This window comes from Macaca fascicularis, chromosome 16 (assembly GCF_037993035.2).
Source record: "Macaca fascicularis isolate 582-1 chromosome 16, T2T-MFA8v1.1".
NCBI classification, from domain to species: domain Eukaryota; kingdom Metazoa; phylum Chordata; class Mammalia; order Primates; family Cercopithecidae; genus Macaca; species Macaca fascicularis.
Genome location: NC_088390.1, coordinates 79,751,057 through 79,777,893, shown reverse-complemented (window position 1 = coordinate 79,777,893; position 26,837 = coordinate 79,751,057). Strand labels below are relative to the sequence as shown.

Genomic DNA, 26,837 nt, shown 5'->3' with positions numbered 1-26,837 from the left:
TCTCAAAAAAAAAAAAAAAAAAAGAGATATCGTTTACAAATATTTTCTTCTAGTGTGTGGCTTCTCTTTTTATTCTCTTGAAAGTGTCTATCGAAGAGCAGCAAAGTTTAATTTAATGAAATCCAGCTTATCTGTTCTTTCCTTCATGGATGGTGCTTTGGGTGTCGTATTTTAAAAGTCATTGTCAAACCCAAGGTCATCTAGATGTTCCCCTGTATTATCTTCTAGGAGTTTTATAGCTTTGCATTTCACATTTAGGTCTGGGATCCAATTTGAGTTAATTTTTGTGAAGGGTGTAAGATCTGTGTCTAGACTTTTTTCTTTTTTCTTTTTTCTTTTTTTTTGCATGTGGATGTCAAGGTTTTCCAGCACCATTTGTTGAAAAGTCTTCTTTTTTATTTTTGTCTTTTTGTTTTGTTTTGTTTTCACATAATTGATTTGTTGGAGAAACCAGGTTCTAGAAGACAGAGGTCAGCAATCTTTGCTGTAAAGGACCAAAAAGTAAACATTTAGGCTTTACGAGAGCCATATGGTCTTGTCATGACTACTCAACTCTGTTTATAGTGCTAAAGCAGCCATATATAAACAGGCACTACATAAACAGATGGGCATGTCTGTGTTCTAATAAAACTTTATTTACACAAACAGGCAGCAGGCCACAGTTTGTTGATCTTGCTATGGAATATTCAACATCCTGGATTTGCCTGGCTGCTTTCTCACAGTGTTGTGAACCTGTTTTTCTATCCCCTGTATTTCTAATTTGATTGCAGTAACTGCTAATTAGATTCACGTTCAGTTGTTTTGGCACAAATACTTCACCGGCAATGATCTCTGCTTCCTAAAGCACCACATTCTGAAGCAAAGAATGTGTGTTTGCCATAGGCTATTTCCTACATGGGAATTACTCTCTGCAACTGAATTTGCATTTAAGTAAAATTCTGCCCATCCTGTGAGTGCTGCTGGCAAGTCCTTTCTAAATAAAGAGATGAATTTGAAGGTGATTACTATTGTTGATTTGTAAATAGGTATAAGCCTTAAAAATTAACTCAACAATTTCACTGCTGAGAATTTGTCCTTGAGGAAGTGATTTGGAACGGTTGTAAACATTTTGCCGTAAGGACCACAGCTTTAACTATAATATTGGAAAACAAGGAGCTAAACTGGATGTCCAACATTATGGGATCGGCTAAATTACAAAGCAGCTGTACTGAAACATTGTGCATCCAATAAAAAATCATGGTGTGGAAATGTCACATCAAAAAGAGTTTATGATATTTTTATTGAGTCAAAAAGCAGCTTTAAAAACAGGATGACTGGCCAAGCATTGTGGCTCAAGCCTGTAATCCCAGCACTTTGGGAGGCTGAGGTGGGTGGGTCACTTGAGGTCAGGAGTTGGAGGCCAGCCCGGCCAACATGGAGAAACCCCGTCTCTACTAAAAATAAAAATAAAAAAAAAACTTAGCCCAGCGTGGTGGCACAGGCCTTTAATCACAGCTACCAAGGAGGCTGAGGCAGGAGAATCACTTGAACCCAGGAGGCGGAGGTTGCAGTGAGCCAAGATCATGCCACTGTACTCCAGCCTGGGTGACAGACTGAGACTGTGTCTCAAAAAGAATAAAAGAAAATAAAAAATAAAAACAGGATGGCTGAATAGATTGCTATATACCATTCATGTAAATATACTGTATCATTTAAAATGTATAACGATGGCTAACTTTTACTGACCGCTTGCCATGGTTCAGGCACTACTCTATTTTATATCAGCTCGTACAATCCTCACAGCAGTGCAGTAAGGTCGGTGGTGTTAGTTTCCTCATATTACAGGTGAGGAAACTGAGGCCCAGTAAGGTTAAATAAACTCACCCAAGGCCAGGCGCAGTGGCTCACGCCTGTAATCCCAGCACTTTGGGAGGCTGAGGCAGGTGGATCACTTGAGGTCAGGAGTTAGAGTCCAGCCTGGCCAACATGGTGAAACCCCATCTCTACTAAAAATACAAAAATTCGCTGGGCGTGGTAGTGCTTGCCTGTAGTCCTAGCAACTTGGGAGGCTGAGGCACGAAAATCACTTGAGCCTGGGAGGTGGATGTTGCAGTGAGTCAAGACTGCACCACAGCACTCCAGCCTGGGCGACAGAGCCAGACTCTGTCTAAAATAAATAAATTCATTAATAAATGAGCTCACCCAAAATCACAAAGCTGGAAAGTAGCAAAGCCAGCCTTTGGCCTGAGAGTCTGACTCCTGAGTGTAGCAGCGCTGCCGTGCACTGCCTGTCCGGGCAGGGAAGGAGGGTCTGGAAGATAGGCACGCACTCAAATGTTAATCATGGTTCCCCATTATCGGAAAACTTTTGAGTTTTCTTTTTCTTTTCCTTTCTTTTTTTCTTTCTTACCTGTACTTTTTACTTTTCTGTTAGTTCTGCTTCTGTTTTTTGTGGGGGCTTTTTTTGGTTTTTTGAGACGGAGTTTTGCTGTGTCGCCCAGGCTGGAGTTCAGTGGCACCATCTCAGCTCCCTGGAACCTCCACTTCCTGGGTTCAGGTGATTCTCGTGCCTCAGTCTCAAGAGTAGCTGCGATTACAAGCAGTGGCCACCACGCCCAGCAAATTTCTGTATTTTTAGTAGAGACAGGGTTTTGCCATGTTGGCCAGACCGGTCTCAAACTCCTGACCTCAGGTGATCCACCCACCTTGGCCTCCCAAAGTGCTGGGATTACCTGTGTGAGCCACCACACCCAGCCTGTTTCAGCTTTTGAAACTTAGGTTAAAAATATTATACATTCATTCTCCGTAGTTATCTGACATTCCGTAAACCCAGATAGTCCTGGGAGCCAGCAGCTCAGGCCCCCACCCTGTACCCCAGTTGACCGGGGCTATTTGCAAGGCACCTCAGCCACCACCAGGTTCCTCACACTTCTGCTGAGAACCAAGGCCAACCTTCCCTGGGGTCACTGCATGGCATCCTGCCCCCCAGGGCTGGCACTCCCTGCATGTGGATGACAATGATAATGGTTCTATTTCCTCAAGAACAAATCCAGAGAAGATTTTTTTTATTGTCAGGCACTGGTGCGTGTGTAATTTCTCAAGCCCCGTTTGTATTGACTGACCGAAGCTAAAGTGATTTTTTGGACACTAAAGTCAATTTGTCACACTGATGCATTGATATCATGATTCCCCTCGTAAAACTAATTCCAAAATGTAGTCTACGCGGAAACTTGAATTCCTTTTTCCAGCTGTAATCTTTTAACCTCTTCAGAAGAATACCTTTCACTGGGTGTTTTGCAGTCGCTTCTGGCCAGAAGCAACAACGCTTTGACTGACCTGAACTGAAGGTATAAAGACTGATAATGACTGACTGTGTTCACTCTCCCGGACACAGCACCCTCCCCGCAGGAACGATGGGCTTCCAGGCTGCCTGGCCTTCAACAGTCCTGCTTCCCCATCCCAGTGTCCTGCCTGGCTGTTGCCTGCAATGGTCCTCTGCCCAGCTTTGGAGCTATTTTCTCGGGACAAGCTTCAGGCTGAGCCCACTCCCGAGGCACCTTCCTCTCCCTCTGTACTTACGGGTTCTTCTTACTCTTAGGTACATCTGGGAGAAGGACGGGGCCACCCTGGGCGTGGAGAGCAATCCCCGTATCCGCCTGGACAGAAACGGCTCCCTGCACATCTCACAGACGTGGTCGGGAGACATCGGCACGTACACCTGCCGGGTGATCTCAGCGGGGGGCAACGACTCTCGCAGTGCCCACCTGCGAGTCAGGTAAGGGCAGCCCTCCCAGGCCCGGGCAGAGGAGGTCCAGGCAATGGCAACTGGGAGGCTCAGAGCCAGCCAAGTCCCTTTGGTCAGATCCCCAGGCCACACGTGACATGAACTGTTCAGCTTTGCTCAGGACACACCCCCAGCATCCTTCCAGACCTTTCTTTCAGTTAGGACCCCTGTCAAGAACTGGGGTATATGAGGATGGCTTTAGCCGGAGGGCTCTGATTCCAGAGAGAAAAATCTCCAGGTAGATGGCCCGAAGGCCACATTTTATGTCTGAGCATGAGCAATCACGGAAGCACAAGGCGCATATAACCTGTGTCTACAGTGCCCCTGTCACCTGCCTGCGGACCACACAGGGATGCCTGACCATGTGTCTCTCTCCTCCAGGCAACTGCCCCACGCACCTGAGCACCCAGTGGCCACTCTCAGCACCGTGGAAAGACGAGCCATCAACCTGACGTGGACCAAGCCCTTTGACGGCAACAGCCCCCTGCTCCGCTACGTCCTGGAGATGTCGGAGAACAGTAAGGTTCCTGTGGTCACCTCCAGCACCCCCTGCCCAAGCTTGGACTTAGGAGTCAGCCCTGGGCTGGGGTCCCAGCTCTCCTGCTTCCTAGTTCCGGGCCTTTGAGCAGAGTCCTCCCTCTGGCAGCCTCAGCTTCCCCATCTCTGAAGAAAACACAGGCATCTGCCTGTCAGGCCCTGTTACAGTTGAAAGAGATGATGCACAAGAGGTGCTTAACTCAGGGCCTGGCACAGCAGAAGCTGCAAAGAAAATGGCCAGTATTTATTATTTATTTATTTATGTATGTATTCCCCAAGTCAAATTAGCAGGCCTCATTTGAATTGCATTTTATTTATTTGTATTTATTTATTTATTTTTGAGATGGAGTTTCACACTTGTCACCCAGGCTGGAGTGCAATGGTGCCATCTCAGCTCCCTGCAACCTCCGCCTCCCAGGTTCAGGTGATTCTCCTGTCTCAGCCTCCCAAGTAGTTGGGATTACAGGCATACATCGTCATGCCCAGCTAATTTTGTATTTTTAGTAGAGATGGGGTTTCATCGTGTTGGTCAGGCTGGTCTCAAACTCCTGACCTCAGGTGATCTGCCCACCTCAGCCTCCCAAAGTGCTGGGATTACAGATGTGAGCCACCATACCCAGCCTGAATGGCATTTTAAACACAGCTTGCCTAGAGCTTATCAATTTGTGGGGGGTAGTGGGGGAGACGAAGGCATCTCAGTTCCCATGAGCCCTTACTTTGCTCCGGCACCCCCCATCCTCTCCTCCCCCAGGGTCGTGTGAGCTAATGGGACCTAGAAAAATGGCATGGCGGGCCACTCCTGGACCAAGCTGGGGAGGCTGTCTCTTGCCAGCCCCAATGAGGCTGGACCCTGCTGGGAGTGGGGAGTAAGAAGCACGCCCCATCCCACCCAAGATGCCCACTTCTGCCCCACTCACTGTCCCTGCAGATGCCCCCTGGACTATACTCCTGGCCAGTGTGGACCCCAAAGCTACCTCAGTGACAGTCAAGGGCCTGGTTCCTGCACGCTCCTACCAGTTCCGTCTTTGTGCCGTCAACGACGTGGGGAAAGGACAGTTCAGCAAAGACACCGAGAGGTGAGGGCAGCGGGCGCTCTACAGGGGCGTCACCGAGACTCCAACAGGGAGGGGCTGCAGCCGAAACCCATGTGGCAGATTCTGGCTCAGCTTCTCTTGGCCCTCTCTAGTCTTCCTCCTCTGTAGAAAGAGAGTGCAATCCTGGTGAGCACCTCGCCAGGATGTTGCAAGGGTTAAATGGGGTGATGTGAGTACGGCGCTGGGGAACGCGGTGAGCACCAGCCAAATGTAGTCATCCCGGTTACTGGGAGCTGTGCAAGCTCAAAGGCTCACTTTCTTCCGTTCCACATCTGCATGGGCTACTATCCTACTCTCGTTGTTAAATGGATGCAAAATTCCAGAGAGATACAGTATCTACACAGATCTCCATAGCCACATGTTGCACGACGCCAGGCCCTGCTAGGGTTCCCACAAAGCTTTTTTAAAATGATGGAAATTGCTGGGCGTGGTGGCTCACGCCTGAAATCCCAGCACGTCAGGAGGCTGAGGCAGGCAGATCACCTAAGGTCAGGAGTTCGAAACCAGCCTGGCCAACACAGCAAAACCACGTCTCTACTGAAAATATGAAAATTATCTGGGCGTGGTGGTGGGCACCTGTAATCCCAGCTACTTGGGAGGCTGAGGCATGAGAATCGCTTGAATCTGGGAGGCAGAGGTTGCAGTGAGCCGAGATCCAGCCTGGGTGACAGAGCAAGACTCTGTCTCAAAAAAACAGAAGGAAATTGAGTAAAAACAGCAGGTACTTCATATAAAAATATCACACAGGCCGGGCGCGGTGGTTCAAGCCTGTAATCCCAGCACTTTGGGGGGCTGAGGCAGGCGGATCACGAGGTCAGGAGATCGAGACCATCCTGGCTAACATGGTGAAACCCTGTCTCTACTAAAAAAATACAAAAAACTAGCCGGGCATGGTGGCGGCACCTGTAGTCCCAGCTACACGGGAGGCTGAGGCAGGAGAATGGTGTAAACCCGGGAGGCGGAGCTTGCAGTGAGCTGAGATCCTGCCACTGCACTCCAGCCTGGGCGACAGAGCAAGACTCCGTCTCAAAAAAAAAAAAAATCACACAGTGATACCCATCTGTGTAGAAGGAGAATTCTATCCTCTCCAGCTCTGTAGGACAAGCAGCCACTTCTAGCAAGAAAGATGTCAAGGGAGAGGTCAGAACAACCATGATACAAATCACATGTGCAAAGCTGTGCCCTTGGCTCTTTAAAAGATGCCTGGGGCTTAAATCAATCCTGGTCGTTTTGCCACAGTTGCAATAAGCTTCGGCTCTCTGGCTTGTACTAGGATAGCACCACTGGCGTCAAGACACTCTCACAGGAGGGAGCAGTAGCAAGTGGCAGCCCATGTGGAGAGCGGTTACAGGAGGATTTACATATTCACTGTTTACTGAGCAGCTACTGTGTGCCATGCCATGTTTGGACCACTGGAGAGGGGAATGAACAGACACATCCCCAGCCCATCTGGAGATACAAAATCCCAACAACAGAGAGGCTGAAAGCTGCAGCTACCCTGCAGTTTCTCCTTCCCTGCGGCTGTACCACATCACACTGATTCACCTTCCTCATGTGCCTTCATGCTAACGGCCCTGAGTCACCAAGGAAAAGGCTAAATCCTCACACTTGTAATCCTAGCACTTTGGGAGGCCAAGTGGGGGCGGATCACTTGAGGTCAGGAGTTCGAGACCAGCCTGGCCAACATGGTAAAACCCCATCTCAAAATACAAAAATTAGCTGGGCGTGGCGGCACATGCTTGTAATCCCAGCTACTCAGGAGGCTGAGGCAGGAGAATCGCTGGAACCCAGGAGGCAGAGTTTGCAGTGAGCTGAGATCGTGCCACCGCACTCCAGCCTAGGAGACAAGCGTGAAACCCTGTCTCAAAAACAAAAAAGAAAAAGGCCAAATCACTCTTACCCCAGCCTCTACAAAAACATGGGAGCAGACCAGGCATGGTGGCTCATGCCTGTAATCCCAGCACTTTGGGAGGCTGAGGCAGGTGGATCATCTAAGGTCAGGAGTTTGAAACCAGCCTGGCCAACATGGCGAAACCCCGTCTCTACTAAAAATATAAAAATTAGCTAGGCCTCGCAGTGGCTCACGCCTGTAATCCCAGCACTTTGGGAGGCCAAAGCGGGCGGATCACGAGGTCAGGAGATTGAGACCATCCTGGTTAATACAGTGAAACACCGTCTCTACTAAAAATACAAAAAAAAAAAATTAGCCAGACATGGTGATGGGCACCTGTAGTCCCAGCTACTCCAGAGGCTGAGGCAGGAGAATGGCGTGAACCCAGGAGGCGGAGCTTGCAGTGAGCTGAGATCACCCCTCTGCACTCTATCCAGCCTGGGCGACAGAGTGAGACTCCGACTCAAAAAAAAAAAAAAAAAATTAGCCAGGCTTGGTGGCAGGCACCTATAATCCCAGCTACCCTCGAGGCTGAGGAAGTAGAATCGCTTGTACTCGGGAGGCGGAGGTTGCAGTGAGCTGAGATCATGCCACTGCACTCCAACCTCGGCGAAATAGCAAAACTGTCTCAAATAAAACATGGGAGCGAGCGGCATGCTTAGGAAAGCCATCCATCAAAAAGCAAAAACATAAACAAAAAGGGAAAGACATCGATCAAAAACAATTGACTTTTGTTTGGAATGGACACGTGTCCGTGATGTGAAAAGTACACTTAGGCAGAACACAGCGTCCCCCAGCAATGCCGGAGAAAGACATGCTGTCGTGCTTGGCTCCGGAAGCAGAGTGGGTGCCCTTGGCTCTCACCCCCATATGCCATGCCTGCCCTGCTTCCGCCCGGGGCTCAGCTGACTAGCAGAGGAGGCCTAGTTAAAGTATACCAGCAGCTGGTCACTGGGATGTGACCAACACTTCTGCTTCTAGAATGCTTGGACACTCATGACCTCATCAGCCCCAACAGCAGCTTCTTTGACAAATAGGAAACTGAAACTTACACCCCTCAACAGCACCAAAAACATGTACATTAGTTCTTTCTGTTACCAGGCTGGAGTGCAGCGATACAAACACAGCTCACTGCAGCCTCAACCTCCTGGGCTCAAGCCATCCTCCCACCTCAACCTCCCAGGTATTTAGGCTTATAGGTGCAAGTCACCATGCTGGATTTTTTTTTTTTGGTAGAGACAGTGTCTTGCCATGTTGCCCCAGCTGGTCTTGAACTCTGGCCCTCAAGTGATCCTCTTGCCTCAGCCTCCCAAAGTGCTGGGATTACAGGCATGAGCCACAGCATCTGGCCTTACAGTTTTTAAAAGACAAACATATATATATGTCTCAGGTTAGGTGACTTGCCCAAATGCACACAGCAGTTGTACAGAATTATCCAGTGTCAGAGCAGGCCAGGGTTCAGCCTCCTCATATCCCATTAAACTCCTGTGTTTGACTCCAAAACTAAGAGCATTGGTGTTTTGTGATCCAGGGTCTCCCTCCCCGAGGAGCCCCCCACGGCCCCTCCACAGAACGTCATTGCCAGCGGTCGAACCAACCAGTCCATCATGATCCAGTGGCAGCCGCCTCCTGAGAGCCACCAGAACGGGATTATCAAGGGCTACATCATCAGGTGGGTGTCCACCCTGGGGACAGGAGCCCAGTCCCAAGGGGAAAGGCATGGGGGAAGATCAGGAGTGGACTGGAAAACAGTGCAAATTTATGGCAGGCCCTTTGCCATCTAGCAAGGACCAGGCAACAGGAAGTGCCTACACAATGATAGGAAGGATTTAGGTTAGACACCTAGCAGAACTTCCAGCAGCAAGACCCCTGGACACCAGCAGGAATGCTTGAGAGGGGAGTCTGTATGGGTTGACATAGGAACAGGCCTACAAGGAGACAAGAGAAGAAGGAAGTAACTATCCGAGGGGCAACCCTCTGGGAAGCCGCGAATATTCCATCACAGGCCAGAATTCTCTTGACCCGTGAGTGGAGAAACCAGCTACCAGCTGGCCGAAGAATTGATGGAAAAGTGAAAGTTCTTTCTTTGGTTATTACTGGAAATGAAGCCCAGTTATACGGACCCTTATCTTTGCATTTGACTGAGGGACTTAACCTAAATGAGAGTCATTAAGGGTCACTAAAATGTGGCATTCATAAGTTCAAATTCATAAGTTATTTGAGGTTACTGAGAACTCTCATTGATATTCTAGATTTTGGCTGCAAAATGCTACGCAACTTCGTGTATCTCATTCCTGCACGTACACACCCTCACAGTGGCTCAACTGCTCCGTATTGGTTAATTTTGTCGTGGGTTTTCCACTAATCCTGAAGGGCAGTGGTTCTCAAAGTGTGGTCCCAGCACCCATAGCATCAGCGTCACCTGAGAACTGGTCAGAAATGCAAATTATCAAGTTTCTCCAAGACCTACCAAACCAGAAACTTTAAGGAGAGGCTCACAAAACTTTGCTTTTAAAAAAGTCTTCCAGGCCGGGCACGGTGGCTCACGCCTGTAATCCTGGCATTTTGGGAGGCCAAGGTGGGTGGATCACAGGGTCAGGAGATTGAGACCATCCTGGCCAACATGGTGAAACCCCGTCTCTACTAAAAATGCAAAAATTAGTTGGGCGTGGTGGCACACGCCTGTAGTCCCAGCTAGTCAGGAGGCTGAGGCAGGAGAATCACTTGAACCCAGGAGGCGGAGGTTGCAGTGAGCCGAGATTGCGCCACTGCACTCCAGCCTGGGCAACACAGTGAGACTCTATCTTAAAAAAAAAAAAAAAAAAAAAAAAAGTCATCTAGATGACTTTGATGCATCTTGAGGTTTAGAGAAGCAGTGTTTTAGGGCATTGTAATGCATTGGCATGCTTTTGAGGTCCTTAATTTTCCAATAATTAGATGCTGAATTATATATGCACTGTGTTTCTCAAATGAGTGATCCATCCTTTGTGTCTGACCCCCAGAATTTGCTTGGACACATTCACTTCTTTAGTGCCGTGAGTTCTTTTTGCCAGTGGAGGTAGAAATGAGTCAAGTAGGTAGCCCGGGTATTTCATCCACCTGGGCAAGTAACTGTCAGAAGAGGGAGCCTGTATCCTAGAGAGGGAAAGAAAATGAGCCCAGGCTTCAGGGACAGCTGTCCTGTCCATGACCCCTCAAAGGCTGAGACCTGTGAGATGTGCCCTGTGACCTCTCAGTGCCCCTAATTAGCAATCCTCCCCCCTCAAAAAGAATAGTCCAGACACATCTCCTAGACCTCTGCTACCCAGTAAGGTAACCATTAGTCAGCTCTGGCTACGTAAACTACAGTCGACCCTTGAACAATGTGGGGGCTAGGGGTACTGACCCCCACACAGTTGATAATCCATGTATAATTTTTTTTTTTTTTTTTTTGAGACAGGGTCTCACTCCATTGCCCAGGCTGGTGTGCAGTGGCTCAATCTCAGCTCACTGCATGCAACCTCTGCCTCCCAGTTTCAAGCAATTCTTCTGCCTCAGCCTCCCGAGTAGCTGGGATTAGAGGTGCCCACTATCATGCCTGGCTAATTTTTTCTTTTTTCTTTTTTCTTTTTTTTTTTGAGATGGAGTCTCACTGTCACCCGCTGGAGTGCAGTGGCGTAATCTCAGCTCACTGCAACCTCCACCTCCTGGGCTCAAGTGATCCTCCTGCCTCAGCCTCCCGAGTAGCTGGGACTACAGGTGTGGGCCACCAAATCTGGTTAATTTTTTATTTTTAGTAGAGACAGGATTTCACCTTTTTGGTCAGGCTGGTCTCGGACTCCTGACCTTGAGTGATCCACCCGCCTGGGCCTCCCAAAATGCTGGGATTATAGGCACGAGCCCCCATGCCCAGCCCAATCCACATATAATTTTTGACTCCCCAAAAACTTAAATACTAATAGCCTACTACTGGCCAGAAGCCACACCTATAACAAAACAGTCGATTAACACATATATTTTTATGCATTTATGATATAACTTTTTCTTAATTTTTTAATATTTCTAGGCTATGTGGTTCATCTGCGAGTTTTTTCAAATTGTCACAAATCTCTAAAACTTTTTCTGATATGTTTATTTTTAAAACTCTGTGTAGCTGGGCATGGTGGCTGACACCTGTAATCCCAGCTCTTTGGGAGGCCAAGATGAGTGGATCATGAGGTCAGGAGTTTGAGACTAGCCTGGCCAGCATGATGAAACCCCGTCTCTACTAAAAATACAAAAAATAAGCCAGGCATGGGAGTGCATGCCTGTAGTCCCAGCTACTCGGGAGGCTGAGGCAGGAGAATTGCTTGAACCCAGCAGATGGAGGTTGCAGTGAGCCAAGATCGTGCCATAGCACTCCAGCCTGGGTGACAGAACGAGATTCCATCTCAAAAAACAACAACAACAACAACAACAACAAACTCTGTGTATATATGAACCTGCACAGTTCCAACCTGTGTTGTTCAAGGGTCAACTATAAGCAAAACTAAATCAAATTCTAATTCAGGCCAGGGCTCAGGCCTGTAACCCCAGCACTTTGGTAGGCGGATCACCTGAGGTCAGGAGTTTGGGACCATCCTGGCCAACATGGTGAAACCCCGTCTCTACTAAAAATACAAAAATTAGCAGATGTGGTGGCACATGCCTGTAATCCCAGCTACTCGGGAGGCTGAGGCAGGAGAATTACTTGAATCTGGGAGGCAGAGGTTGCAGTGAGCCGAGATCACGCCACTGCACTCCAGCCTGGGTGACAGAACAAGACTCCGTCTCAAAAAAAAAAAAAAAATTTGAATTCATTTCCTCGGTTGCACTAACCACATTTCAAGTGCTCAGCAGCTGCATGTGCTGGCAGGCATCCTGTCGGACAGCACAGATGCAGAGCACTTCCGCCACCACCGGAAGTCCTATTGGACAGCACTGCTCCAGACAATTTCCTGGGCATGAGGCCAAGCAAGCTGACTTTGACTCCACTGTGCCTCGCCTCTTCCCCTCAGGTACTGCCTGGCCGGGCTGCCCGTGGGGTACCAGTTTAAGAACATCACGGATGCTGATGTAAACAACCTGCTGCTGGAGGACCTCATCATTTGGACCAACTATGAGATCGAGGTGGCTGCTTACAACAGCGCTGGGCTGGGCGTCTACAGCAGTAAAGTCACCGAGTGGACGCTGCAGGGAGGTAGGTAGAGACTGTGGCCTCAGACCAGACGCAGTGGCTCATGTGTTTAATCCTAGCACTTTGAGAGGTCAAGACGGGAGGACTGCTCAAGCCCAGGAGTTTTAAACCAGCCTGGGCAACATAGGGAGACTTCGTCACTACAAAAAGTGAAAACAATTAGCTGGGTGTGGTGGCATGCTACATGCTATGGTGGCACAGCTACTCAGGAGGCTGTGGCAGGTGGATCGCTTGGGTCCAGGAGTTTGAGGCTAACCTAGCCAACATAGTGAGACCCTGTCTCTACAAAAAATGAGCAGAACTAGCTGGGTGTGGTGGTACATGCCTGTGGTCCCAGCTACTTGGGAGGCTGAGGCGGGAGGATTGCTTGAGCCTGGGGAAGTTAAGGCTGCAAAGAGCTGAGATCATGCCACTGCGCTTCAGCCTAGGTGACAAAGTGAGACTCTGTCTCAAAAAAAAAAAAAAAAAAAAAAAAAAGTGAAAGGAAATGAAAAGAGACTATGGCCTCAGAGGATCAGGTGCTTCCCCATCTACCAGTCCCACGCCTGTTGGGTACTGTGCCTGTCCAGGCCTGAGAGCCTTGGCTGTGTGGCCTGTTCTCACCAGGCCCCCGCTATTGCACTCTGGGACTGGAATCACCACCCCAGGCCAAGCTACCCCACAGGGTGGGAGGACTGAGGGGAAGAGGAAGAGGAGGCTGGCTTGGACATGGTGAAGGGCAGAGGCTCCAGGCATACAAGGACCTTCTGTGAATTTCATGTTCAGTAGATCATGAAACAGCTTAATTTTAGCATTCCACCTGAAAGCCAGGCCAGAGCATTTTTCATCCGCACCCCTTTTATTTACCAGTACCCTGTGAGGTGGGTCAGGCAAGTTTTATTAAACGCAAACTAATCCACAGAGACTGTGAAGGCCTCTTAAGTCTACACAGCGAAGGAGGAGTGGGGGTGGAGTAGGGGGGTGCAAGGCAGAGGCTATAGCCCCCACCCCTGCATTTTCTCTACTGAACTGAGCAAGAGAGACTGACTGGGCCCCCTCCACCCCACCCTGTTCTCTCATCTCCTCTAGTTCCCACAGTCCCTCCGGGCAATGTGCACGCAGAAGCCACCAATTCCACGACCATCCGCTTCACCTGGAACGCCCCCAGCCCCCAGTTCATCAATGGCATCAACCAGGGCTACAAGGTACATGCAGCCCCTCCTAACCCAAGAGGAGGCCCTAAGGTCTTCTGGGGGAGGTTGGGAGAGGGGACAGAGTGGGCAAGAGGAAATTCCCCTTCTGTTTCTGAAGTCGTTGGCTCGAGTCAAGCTAGGGACACACATTAGAGGAAAAGAGCTCCAGGCCTTCCACAAGGCTACATGCGGGCCACAGGAAGTGGAGACACTGCCCTGACTGACACTCAGTGCCGCGGTCCTTCCCAGCGAGACTGGGTTACACACAAAACCGAGGTTATTTCAGGCTCAGAAACACCTGGTGTAGGGGCCAGGCACAGTGGCTCACGTCTGTAATCCCAGCACTTTGGGAGGCCGAGGCAGGCAGCTCACCTGAGGTCAGGAGTTCAAGACCAGCCTGGCCAACATGGTGAAACTCCATCTCTACTAAAAATACAAAAATTAGTTGGGCGTGGTGGCAGGGGCGCCTGTAATCCCAGCTACTCGGGAGGCTGAGGCAGGAGAATCACTTGAATCTGGGAGGCAGAGATTGCAGTGAGCCGAGATTGCAGCCATTGTACTCCAGCCCGGGCAACAGAACGAAACTCCATCTCAAAAAAAAAAGAGAGAGAAAAATAAAGAAAAAGAAACACCTGGTGTAGCCATAGCCCCATGAGAAAAATCCACCATTCACTTCTTACCAGGGCTCTTGTGGGCTTCACGCTCGAACATATCCCCAGGCTGCGCTCGACTCCAGGTAGTGTGTGGTTAAGGGCACAGGATTAGGACTCAGACAGACTTGGGTTAAAGTCCCAGCTCTGCCTCTTGCTGGCGACCTGCACGTGTTCTTTAACATGTCTCAGCTTCCGTCCTTCGATCAATATTTATTGAGCAGCTACTCTGTGCACTGCTCGCACGGCTGAATAACTAAAATAAACTCAGTTTTCTCATTTACAAATGAAGATGATAATAATATCCGCTCCTTGGAGTTGTGTGAGGATTAAGTGAGATAATATTTCTAATTTGTTCAGCACAATGACGAACACATGATAAGCACTCGGAAAGTGATTTTAGTAGTCGCAGAAATGCATTTGGGCTGCTGTAACCAAGTACCACAGACTGGATTGCTTAAAGCAACAGTCCTCAACCTTTTTGGCACCAGGGACCAGTTTCATGGAAGACAATTTTTCCACGGACTGGGGAGGGGGGAGGGATGGTTTCGGGATGATTCAAGCACATGACATTATTGTGAACTTTATTTCTATTACTATCACATTGTAATATATAATGAAATAACTGTACAACTCACCACAATGTAGAATCCGTGGGAGCCCTGAGCTTGTTTTCCCACCACTAGATGGTCCCATCTGGGGGTGATGGGAGACAGTGACAGATCATTAGGCATTAGATTCTCATAAGGAGTACGCAGCCTAGATCCCTCACATCCGCAGTTCACAGTAGGGTTCACCCTCCTATGAGAATCGAATGCTGCCACTGACGGGAGGCGGAGTTTAGGTGGTAATGTGAGCACTGGGGAGCAGCTGTAAGTACAGATGAAGCTTCACTTTCTTGCCTGCTGCTCACTTCCTGCTGTGCAGCCTGGTTCCCAATAGACCACAGACTGGTACCTGGTGGTCAGTGGGAGATTGGGGAACCCTGGCTTAAACAACAGAAATTTACTTTTGCACGGTTCAGGGGGGTAGAAGTACGAGATTACGGTGTGGGTAGGGTTGGTTTCCTCTGAGGCCTCTCTCCTTGACTTCTAGGTGTCTGTCTTCACTCTGTGTCTGTGTCCAAAGAGATATTGGCTCACTGCAACCTCCGCCTCCCAGGTTCAAGCAATTCTCTTGCCTCGGCCTCCCAAGTAGCTGGGACTACAGGCATGCACCACCACGTCCAGCTAATTTTTTTGTATTTTTAATAGAGATGGGGTTTCGCTATGTTGGACAGGCTGGTCCCAGAATCCCAACCTCAAGTAATTCACCCGCTTCAGCATCCCAGAGTGCTGGGATTACGGGCATGAGCCACCGAGCCTGGCATAAATGTCCTCTTCTTATAGGGACCCCAGTCAGTCACACTGGATTAGGGCCCACACTAATGACCTCATTTAACTACCTCTTTAACAATTCTGTCTCCAAATACAGTCAGATTTTGGGGTGCTGGGGATTAGAATTTAAACATGCAGATTTTGCAGACACAACTCAGCCCATAACAAATAATAATAGTAATAATAGCAGTAGACCAGGCGTGGTGGCTCATGCCTATAATCCTAGCACTTTGGGAGTCCAAGGCAGGTGGATTACCTGAGGTTGGGAATTCAAGACCAGCCTGGCCAACATGGTGAAATCCCATCTCTACTAAAAAAAAAAAATACATATATATACAAAAATTAACTGGGCATGGTGGCGCGTGCCTGTAGTCCCAGCTATTCAGGAGACTGAGGCAGGGTAACTACTTGAACCTGGGAGGCAGAGGTTGCGATGAGCTGAGATTGTGCCACTGCACTCCAGCGAGACTCTGACAAACAGAAAAAAAAAAATAGCAGTAGTAATAGTAGTAGTAGTGCATTTGCTCTCCTTCTAACTGCGCTAAAAGTCAGGATTTCTCAGTCATCCCATCCTGGAACACAGACCTCAGAGCCCAGGCCCGGTTCTCTCGTGTCATTCCACGTGGGCCCTGTGCCTGTCCTCCCCACGGAGGACTGAAGACACAGCACAGCGTGGGGGAGCCACACTATGTTTTAAAGGGGTAGGACCTGCCCCCAGCAATGTGGAGCAGATGGAAGGATGCCGTCCACTCCCTCCAGATGTGGGAGAGGAGGCAGAGCATTTGAGGGGAGGCCAGCTATGAAGAGCAGAGCACTGCAGGCCCTGAGCTTCAGCCCAGGGAACACATGACCTCGAGGTGACCGCTGACACATCCCGAAGGTTCCCGCAGCCCTCTGCATCGTGCTTGCCGCAACTGAGATTAATTCTAGGACTCGCTGCCTTAGCGGTTCTTCCTCCAAGGTGGGGGAGGCTGGACAAGAAGGGACTGGGATGAAATCATGAAGAGGAATTTCTGCTAGTGTTGCAAGCAAACAAAGGAGGGATGGTCCAGAACTGGATCTGACCCAGCTTCGCTCTGGCCTTGGGCCTCTCGGTCCCGGGAAGGCAGTGAACCCAAGGCCGAGCAGAGCTTCGCAGGGCAGGGGGCAGCAGCTGAATGCTTGGAGCACTCACTGCTGGAAAACTCTCCTAATTGGGACCCTGGGGAGAGGCAGGGGAAGGAAGGGGAGGCCGGCATTGCTGAAGAGCGGAGGAGCTGAACTGGGAACAATTAACTTCTTGCTGCCAATTCTAAGCACAAGTTTTATTCTACATATGGGAGAGCTGAGCTACAAACTTTTAAGGCAAACAGCTCCCCCGAGGGCCAGGAAGGCCAGCACAATTAGGGCAGTGGCCCGTGGTGACCCGGAGCAAGAGGAGGCGGCAGAGGCCACTGAATTCCCAGGTCCAGTCAGTGCCCAGCCCTCAGTAGCTACTCGATAAAGGTCAGCGGGAGTGAATTGCCCAGATGTTTTGAGCACAGGAATTGGTGGAGCAATAAGAAGGGCTCACACTTATGGGGCACTTTCTCTGGGCCAGGCAGTACACTAAATGCTGCGCTCACATTTATCTTTCTTGCAAGCAGCACAGGGACTCTAAGAAGCAGCATTATCGGCCGGGCACGTGGCTCACACCTGGAATCCTAGCATTTTGGGAGGCTGAGGCAGGCAGATCACTTGGGGTCAGGAGTTTGAAAACAGTCTGCCAATATGGTGAAACCTCGTCTCTACTGAAAATACAAAAATTAGCCAGGTGTGATGGCAGACATCTCTAATCCCAGCTGCAGACATAGGAGAATGAGGCAGGAGAATCGCTTGAACCCAAGAGGCAGAGGTTGCAGTGAGCTGAGATCATGACACTGCGCTCCAGCCTGGGAGACAGAGCTAGACTCCGTCTCAAGAAAAAAAAAAAAAAGGAATATTATCATCACACCATTTTACAGAGGAAGAAACTGAGGCACCAGAGGGAAGTTCCTTGTTCAAGGTCAAACACAGTGACAAGGTCAATGCAAAGCTCAGATTCAAACCGGAGCCTTCACTTTTCCTTACATTAAAAAGAAAATATCGGGCTGGGCACCGTGGCTCACGCCTGTAATCCCAACACTTTGGGAGGCCAAGGCAGGGGGATCCCTTGAGCCCAGGAGTTTGAGACCAGCCTGGGCAACATGGCAAGACCCCATCTTTACACACACAAAAAGTTAGTCAGGTATGGTATTGAGTGCCTGTGATCACAGCTACTCAGGAGGCTAAGATGGGAGAATTGTTTGAGACCAGGATTCAAGGCTGCAGTGAGGTGAAACCACGCCATTGCACTCCAGCCCGAGTGACAGAGCGAGACCCTGTGTCAAAAAAAGAAAGACAGAGACAGAAAGACAGAAAGAGAGAGAATGTGTTATTTTTAATTGTAGATAACATTTTCAATACCAATGAATAAAAACAGGTATTATTTTTCCTCTGCTTCTTTAGCCTTCAGCATATCACAAGGAGAAAAAAGCAGTGTTTGTCCCTTGTATACCTCCAGTGAGAATGAATATTTTTCCCCTTTTGGTTTTCTTCTTTCTTTATTTATTTTATTTTATTTTTTTTTGAGATGGAGTTTCGCTCTTGTTGCCCAGGCTGGAACGTGATGACATCATCTCAGCTCACCACAACCTCTGCCTCCTGGGTTCAAGCGATTCTTGTGCCTCAGCCTCCTGAGTAGCTGGGATTACAGGCATGTACCACCACACTCAGTTATTTATTTATTTATTTTTTTAAGACAGAGTCTTGCTCTGTCACCCAGGTTGGAGTGCAGTGGCGCAATCTTGGCTCACTACAACCTCTGCCTCCTGGGCTCAAGCGATTCTCTTACTTCAGCCTCCCGAGTAGCTGGGACTACAGGCATACGCCACCATGCCTGGATAATTTTTGTATTTTCAGTAGACACAGGGTTTCACCACATTGGCCAGGCTGGTCTTGAACTCCTGACCTCAAATGATCCACCCACCTTGGCCTCCCAGAGTGCTGGGATTACAGACATGAGCCACCGTACCCAGCTGCCCCCGTTTTAATTGTGAAAATTTTTGAACATCCACCCAAATAGAGGAAAGACTGCAGTGAGGCCAGGCGCAGTGGCTCAAGCCTGTAATCCCAGCACTTTGGGAGGCCAAGGCGGGCGGATCACAAGGTCAGGAGATCGAGACCATCCTGGCTAACACGGTGAAACCCCGTCTCTACTAAAAAATACAGAAAGCTAGCTGGGCGAGGTGGCGGGCGCCTGTAGTCCCAGCTACTCGGGAGGCTGAGGCAGGAGAATGGCATAAACCCGGGAGGCAGAGCTTGCAGTGAGCTGAGATCCGGCCACTGCACTCCAGCCTGGGCGACAGAGCGAGACTCTGTCTCAAAAAAAAAAAAAAAAAAGACTGCAGTGAACGCCTATAGCCCCATTCCCAGCTTTAACAACGCCCAACTCACAGCCAGGTATGTTCCATCTATGCCCTGACCCTCTGCCTCTCCCCTGGAACATTTTGAAGCAAATCCCAGGCATTGTATCAGTTCATCCATGAATGTTTCTGGAAAGAAATAGTATAGATGAGGTCTCTATTTAAAACAAAACCACAGTAACCACATTATCATTATGATGGCTAAAAATATCAGCAGGCCCTGTAATATCATCAGATATCCAGTCAGCCTTCAAATTCCCTTGATTGCCGCATAATTTCTGTTACTCGTGGTTTTATTTGCTTCAGGATCTAAATGAAGTTCACACAATTGCAGTCACTTGAGGGGTTTTTTTAGGTCTCAGTTGATCTACAGATTCTTTCTTTCTCTCTCCCTCTCTCTTTATTGTAATTTATTTGGGAAGAAATTTAGTCATTTGTCCAACAGAATTTTCCACTGTCTGGATTTCGCTGATTGCATCCCTGTGGGGTCATTCAGTGCATTCCTCTAAACACTATAGTTACAGTGAATTGAAACTTAAAGCTAGAGGTTAATCTGATTCAGGTTTGATTTTTTGTTATGCGAAATATTTTACTTCTGGGTGTGGTAGCTCACGCCTGTAATTCCAGCACTTTGGGAGGCCGAGGTGGGTGGATCATGAGGTCAGGAGATTGAGACCATCCTGGCTAACATGGTGAAACCCCATCTCTACTAAAAATACAAAAAAAAATTAGCCAGGCGCGGTGGCAGGCGCCTGTAGTCCCAGCAACTCGGGAGGCTGAGGCAGGAGAATGGCATGAACCCAGGGGGCAGAGCTTGCAGTGAGCTGAGATCGTGCTACTGTACCCCAGCCTGGGCAACAGAGTGAGACTCCGTCTCAAAAAAAAAAAAAAAAATTAGCCAGGTGTAGTGGTACATACCTGTAATCTCAGCTACTCAGGAGGCTGAGGCAGAAGAATTGCCTGAACCTGGGAGGCAGGGGTTGCAGTGAACAGAGATCACACCATTGCACTCCAGCCTGGGCGACAGAGCGAGACTGTCTCAAAAAAAAAACGAGAAGAAAAGAAATATTTTACTTCCTAGATGGCATTATGTATTTTGATCAGAAGGCACAAAGTCCGGCTGTCTCTCTTACTGTGAGGTCAGCCACTGACAGTCATCTATGAGCTATCATTTCAATAAGGGTTATAATATGGGGATAGGCAAATATTATAATTTCTTCTTGACTTAGTAACTGAAATGCTTTCAAAAAACAAGAATTTTCCCTTTATCAACTTTTTGGCTACCTGAAGTTTCAGTTTATCTAGGAAAAGCAGGGTAAGTGTTCAATTCTTTTCCCTTATTTACCAATTTTTCATATAATGAATTGGTTCTGGCTGGGCGTGGTGTATCACACCTGTAATCCCAACACTTTGGGAGGCTGAGGCAGAGACTTGCTTGAGGCCAGGAGTTCAAGACCAGCCAAGGCAATATAGTGAGACTCCCCCCCATCTCTGTTTCTAAAAAACAGAAAAAATAAATAATAAATGGATTCCTTATTGTCTTCTCAGGTAATAGATGAGCTTGGGTTGGAGGGGGACATCTTTCTGTTTTGTTTTGGGTTTGGTAGTACTATTAGATAACTAAGGATTTTTTTTAATACAAATCTGACATATTTCAATCTATTACCATGATTATGCTTCTTGAATGGTACTGGGTACTGCCAATTCAGTGGTACAAATGGACCCATCATTGACCTCTTCAACTTGACGGTGAGCCCTCTTGATGTGGCCCCAGTAGTCTCTGATGGCTTCCTTGCAATTTGGTATAACAAGGTGTTCCAAACTATTATATATACATTCCCCTCACTGTGCCAGGCACCGGCCATTTCTTCAAGGGGCTCTTGTTGCTTTTAGAGAGAAATGATAGTTGTAGATCACAGTTTCAGCACTTGCAGTGCATTTATTCCAGAAATGGTTGTTGTTTCTAGGCCCTGTTAACGGCTAGCTAAACAATACTTTATTTTTTAAGATACTATAGATACTCACACTTTCAATTCCATTTCATGATAACAGACTAATAATCTCATTGGTCTTTTGTCTATATCTCTTTTGTCCATACTGAAAATCCAGTTCCTATAATACCAGCATTTTACCCACCTACATTATCCCCACAAACATACACAACAGTTTCAGAATAGTCATATCCACACTCTGATTACTCAACATAGTTTCCGATTATTGCCGTTCTTCTTGTTCCTAAGGTATATCCCTCTAGGGATGGACTTCACATCGCACTGCTAAGTCTTCTGAAGTCATTTCTCTCTGTAATTTTGCCACAGCTCAATACTCTATTAGGTTCATTTGCTTCATTGTGGTTTTGATTTTTAGGGATTGATTTTTTAATTTAATTTTGTTCCATAATTACGTTGAATATTTACATAATAAAGTCAAATCTACAAAGCAAATTCAGAGAAAATCAGCTTCAATCCTTGTCCTCTCACACCCCATAAGTCTGATTGCTTTCTGTTTTCTTGGTTTGGTTTTTTCTTCCATTTTTTTTTTAATATAAATGAGTACAGGCCAGGTGCGGTGGCTCATGCCTGTAATTCCAGCACTTTGGGACGCCGAGGCGGGCAGATCATTTGAGATCAGGAGTTCAAGACCAGCATGGTCAACATGGTGAAATCCCATCTCCATTAAAAATACAAAAAAAAGAAAAAATTAGCTGGGCATGGTGGCAGGTGCCTGTAATCCCAGCTATTCAGGAGGCTGAGGCAGGAGAATCGTTTGAACCGGGGAGGCAGAGATTGCAGTGAGCCAAGATCTCGCCACTGCACTCTAGCCTGGGCAACAGAGCAAGACTCCATCTCAAAAAACAAACAAAAAATATAGTAGCCATGGATTCCACATCTGTGGATTCAGCCAATCTCGTATGGTTCTGAAAATATTCAGAAAAAAATTGCATCTGTACTAAACATGTACAGACTTTTTTGTCATTATTCCCCCCAAACAATACAGTATAACAACTATTTACATAGCATTTACATTGTGTTAGGTATTATAATAATCTAAAGGTGATTTAAGGTATATAAGAGGAGGTATGTAGGTTACATGCAAATACTACACGATTTTATATCAGGGACTTGAGCAGCTGTGGGTTTTGGTATCTGTGGGGGGTCCTGGAACCAATCCCACATGAATATCAAGGATTTGCTGTACAAGCCTACATAAATGTGTGTGCTCTCCTTCTCAGATAAGTGGCAATGTACTTTCCACATTCTTGATCGATTGATCGATCTATCTATATATATATAGAGAGAGAGAGAGATAGTTTGTTTTTTTGGTTTTTTTGTTTTTTTTTTTTTTGAGATGGAGTTTTGTTCTTTTGCCGGAGTACAGTAGTGCAATCTTGGCTCACTGCAACCTCTGCCTTCCAGTTTCAAGCAATTCTCCTGCCTCAGCCTCCAGAGTAGCTGAGATTACAGGCGCCCGCCACCACACCCGGCTAATTTTTGTATTTTTAGTAGAGACGAGGTTTCACATATTAGCCAGGATGGTCTTGAACTCCTGACCTCGTGATTCGCCCACCTCGGCCTCCCAAAGTGCTGGGATTACAGGTGTGAGCTACTGCGCCCAGTCCCTTTATTATTATCATTATTTAGAATATATTTTGGAGGTCACTCCATAAAAGTATAGAGATACATCCCTTGTTCCTTTTGACACCTGTATCCTCTGCTACCATATGGATCTCCCATAGTTTAATCAAGCAGCCCCCAAGTGATGACATTTTGGTTGTTTCTAGTCTTTTACTATAACTACCCTTTCTGCAGTGAATGACTTTGTGCATATATCTTTTTTTTTTTTTTTTTTTTTTTTTTTCTGAGATGGAGTTTCACTCTTGTTGCCCAGGCTGGAATATAGTTGTGTGATCTCAGCTCACTGCAACCTCCACCTCCCATGTTCAAGCAATTCTCCTGCCTCAGCCTCCCAAGTAGCTAGGATTACAGGCACCCACCACCACGCCTGGCTAATTTTTTGCATTTTTAGTAGAGACGGGGTTTCACCCTGTTGGCCAGGCTGGCCTCAAACTCCTGACCTCAGGCGATCCACCCACCTCAGCCTCCCAAAGTGCTGGGATTACAGGCGTGAGGCACCGCGCCCGGCTTCTTCTTTTGTTTTCGCAGTATAACTTTGGACTAGATTCCTAGAAATGAGATCGTTGAGTCAAAGGGAAAATGTGTAAATAATTTTGCTACTATTGCCAAATACCGTTCATTCAATTTATTTTTTAATATTTTAATATTTTATTTTTTTTTTTTTTTTTGAGATGGAGTCTCGCTCTGTCGCCCAGGCTGGAGTGCAGGGGCGCAGTCTCGGCTCACTGCAAGCTCCACCTCCCGGGTTCACGCCATTCTCCTGCCTCAGCCTCCTGAGTAGCTGGGACTACAGGCACCCGCCACCGTACCCGGCTAATTTTTTGTAATTTTAGTAGAGATGAGGTTTCACCGTGTTAGCCAGGATGGTCTCGATCTCCTGACCTCGTGATCTGCCCACCTCGGCCTCCCAAAGCATTGGGATTACAGGCGTGAGCCACTGTGCCTGGCCTTAATGTTTTAATTTTTAAACCTAAAATATGTGATTCAAAAAACCAAAAAAGTAAAAAATAGTAAACAGATAGTGGAAGGCCTCCATCCCAGTCTCCCACCTGCCTGGCTGTACTGTGGCCAACTCCAAAACCCTCCTCACTCCAGGTGGCCGCTGTCGGTGCTTTCTTACATCGCCTTCCAAGTTGTTTTCTGGAAGTCTGTGCATCTGCAAAAGGGTAGAGGGAGAGAGACAGAGAGATAGGATTTCTCTCTTTTTTTTTTTTTTTTTTGAGGCAGAGTCTTACTCAGTCGCCCAGGCTGGAGTGCAATGGTGCCATCTCGGCTCACTGCAACCTCTGCCTCCCAGGTTCAAGCAATTCTCCTGCCTCAGCCTCCCAAGTAGCTGGGATTACAGGCATGTGCCACCACCCCCGGCTAATTTTTGTATTATTAGTAGAGACAGGGTTTCGCCATGTTGGCCAGGCTGGTCTCAAACGCCTGACCTCAGGTGATCCACCCGCCTTGGCCACCCAAAGTGCTGGGATTACAGGCATGTGCCACCACCCCTGGCTGATTTTTGTATTATTAGTAGAGACAGGGTTTCACCATGTTGGCCAGGCTGGTCTCAAATTCCTGACCTCAGGTGATCCACCCGCCTTGGCCTCCCAAAGTGCTGGGATTACAGGCATGAGCCACAGCGCCCAGCCTGACTTTTATTTTCTAACTTTAGTAGCTAGATGCCATATATACCATCCCACACCTTCAACCCTATTCAGGACTGCCTCCACCAGGGACAGGAGACATTTCACCTGCTCCTCCCTGAAACCCAGCAAGGCAGCTGTTTCTATCCCCTAGAATAGCCTGAGGCTCAGAGTGGTCAAGTGACTTTCCCTGAGTCCCACATTAAGTCACAGAGCTGGGTTCAGGTTCAAGTGTGCCAGCTGCAAGGCTGCCCTCCTCCCACACCCTCCATCAGCAGCACCGCTGCTCAGTGACAAGGCTTGCCTCCCTGGGCCTCTGCTCTCTAAGGGAATTGCATGTCCCAGGAACCCAGGTGTACTGCTCATTCCCCAGAACACACCCGAGCCTTCTCAGGGGAGCCCCGTCTGCTTAGAACCTGAGACTAAGGACCTAGTAGGGTAAATCAACGCTGAAACTGACTAACAAGGAGAAGGCACAGAGTCGTCCTAAAGAACACTCATCTCAACACCTCTGCGTACCTTTGAGAGACAGAAGTCATCAGGAAAGGTCTCAGGGTCCACAAATTGAGCCAGCTCTTTGTAGGTCCACGTGCCAGCTCCTTAACCTTCCTGAACCTCAGTTTCTTTTTCTGTAACAGCATAGGACAATGATTTCCATCTGCTCCTCATTGTGATGATTAAATAAGGCCAGGCACATAGTAAGAGTTCAACAGGTGGAAGCCCTGTTGTGTGTTGAGCTGAGCACTAAGGTTCCATCCCACAGCTGCCCGGAGCCCAACCTCTTTAGGGCAATGAAGGACACAAAAGGGAATTTTACTCTTTCTCTCCCTGGACCTGAGGTGGGGAGGCCTCCTATCGCCAAGCCTCCTCCTTTTCACATGCAGCTGGAGAAGGACAAGTGGCTCACATCCCAGAGTAAATTTTTTTTTTTTTTTTGAGACAGTCTCACTCTGTCACCCAGGCTGGAGAACAATGGTGTGATCTCGGCTCACTGCAAGCTCCACCTCCCGGGTTCACACCATTCTTCTGCCTCAGCCTCCTGAGTAGCTGGGACTACAGGCGCACAACACCACACCCAGCTAATTTTTTTTGCAGTTTTTAGTAGAGACAGGGTTTCACCGTGTTAGCCAGGATGGTCTCGATCTCCTGACCTTGTGATCCACCTGCCTCAGCCTCCCAAAGTGCTGGGATTACAGGTGTTAGCCGCCACGCCCGGCTCAGAGTAAATATTTTGAAACAACCACAGGAACCCGTGGCCTTGCTGCCATCTTGGATCCAGGCATCAAGCTGTAGGAAAATGAAGTCAACAGCGTGACTCCACAAACCACACTTCCGTTACCTTGTGTGCTTCCTCTGGGTCATTTTTGTGGGTAAGGCCTGGTGATACTGTTTTAAGGCATCTGTAAAGACACCCTTTTCTCTTTATTTAAAAAAATGGTAGAGATTATAATTGGCCTAAGCCCAATAAAATAATATTTACCCAGATTTTATACTTGCTAGGGAACACACCACACAATTAATTCTAACAGCATAATTAATTTGAATTTACATTAATTAAATTAAATTAAAACATTAAACTTGTTTCTTAATCTACTCAAAAGAAGTTCGGCAACATAATTGCTATGAAACAAGATAATCGAAATACGGAGGATATTTAACATACTTATTAAATGCCACTTAGTATTTCTGTTTAGTATTTTGAGGGTCTAATTAGTGTCTAATTAACTTGCTATAGGCTATCTTTTCACAATACCAATTAAATTTCAAAACATCCTTTATAAATACACGGCCATGAAAAGGAGAAGATTAAGCATTGTTATAGGCACGAGTTAATCGGGAGACGTTGGCGTGGTATTGTTTTATATCTATAAATACCCGTGCTTATTAAAACTCATCAAGTGTTGCTTTTCACCATTAATTGCTATTTAATCAACTTCAAATAAATGAGGAAATCTCTGAAACCAGCTGTCATTATTGGAGACAGATGAAGGGCCCAGAAACAGGAGCGTGAGGTGAGAGCAGGAGGCGAGAGAAGCGGGAGGGAGCGGGGGCCGGGTACAATCTGCAGAGGGGAGATTAGCAAGAACTTGAGGGATTTCCACATAGGACTTTCCCGCTGATGCCCCACCTCTGCTTGATATTTAAGATGGAAATCCCAACTTAGAAGGAGTGTAAGAGGATAATGGTTACCCACAAACTGAAGTTCCCAGCTCTGTAGGAAGTACCCTTGGAGAACTCCAAAGACGAAGCTGCCCCAGCTTACCTGGGGCAAGATGTAGGCGCTCGGGGCTTGGAATCCCAGAACCAGCTTCCCCCTACCTGTGTGAGCCTCTTTGATCCTCAGTTTCCTCATCTGTAAAATATAGGGTTGGGTTGGGCACAGTGGCTCACGCCTGTAATCCCAGCACTTTGGGAGGCCAAGGCGGGTGGATC

The 26,837-nt window shown here is 47.7% G+C and overlaps 1 protein-coding gene across 2 annotated transcripts in view; it reads left to right on the top strand.

Moving 5' to 3' along the window:
* The window catches only part of SDK2 (sidekick cell adhesion molecule 2), a 313,701-nt gene that overhangs the window by 217,692 nt on the left and 69,172 nt on the right, over positions 1 to 26,837 (top strand). For both annotated transcript variants that reach the window (XM_005584829.5, XM_005584828.5), the window contains exons 13-18: positions 3,578 to 3,754; positions 4,145 to 4,281; positions 5,229 to 5,376; positions 8,817 to 8,957; positions 12,301 to 12,482; positions 13,548 to 13,663. In XM_005584829.5, the coding sequence (XP_005584886.3) occupies positions 3,578 to 3,754; positions 4,145 to 4,281; positions 5,229 to 5,376; positions 8,817 to 8,957; positions 12,301 to 12,482; positions 13,548 to 13,663 (901 nt within the window). The remainder of the gene's footprint in view (positions 1 to 3,577; positions 3,755 to 4,144; positions 4,282 to 5,228; positions 5,377 to 8,816; positions 8,958 to 12,300; positions 12,483 to 13,547; positions 13,664 to 26,837) is intronic.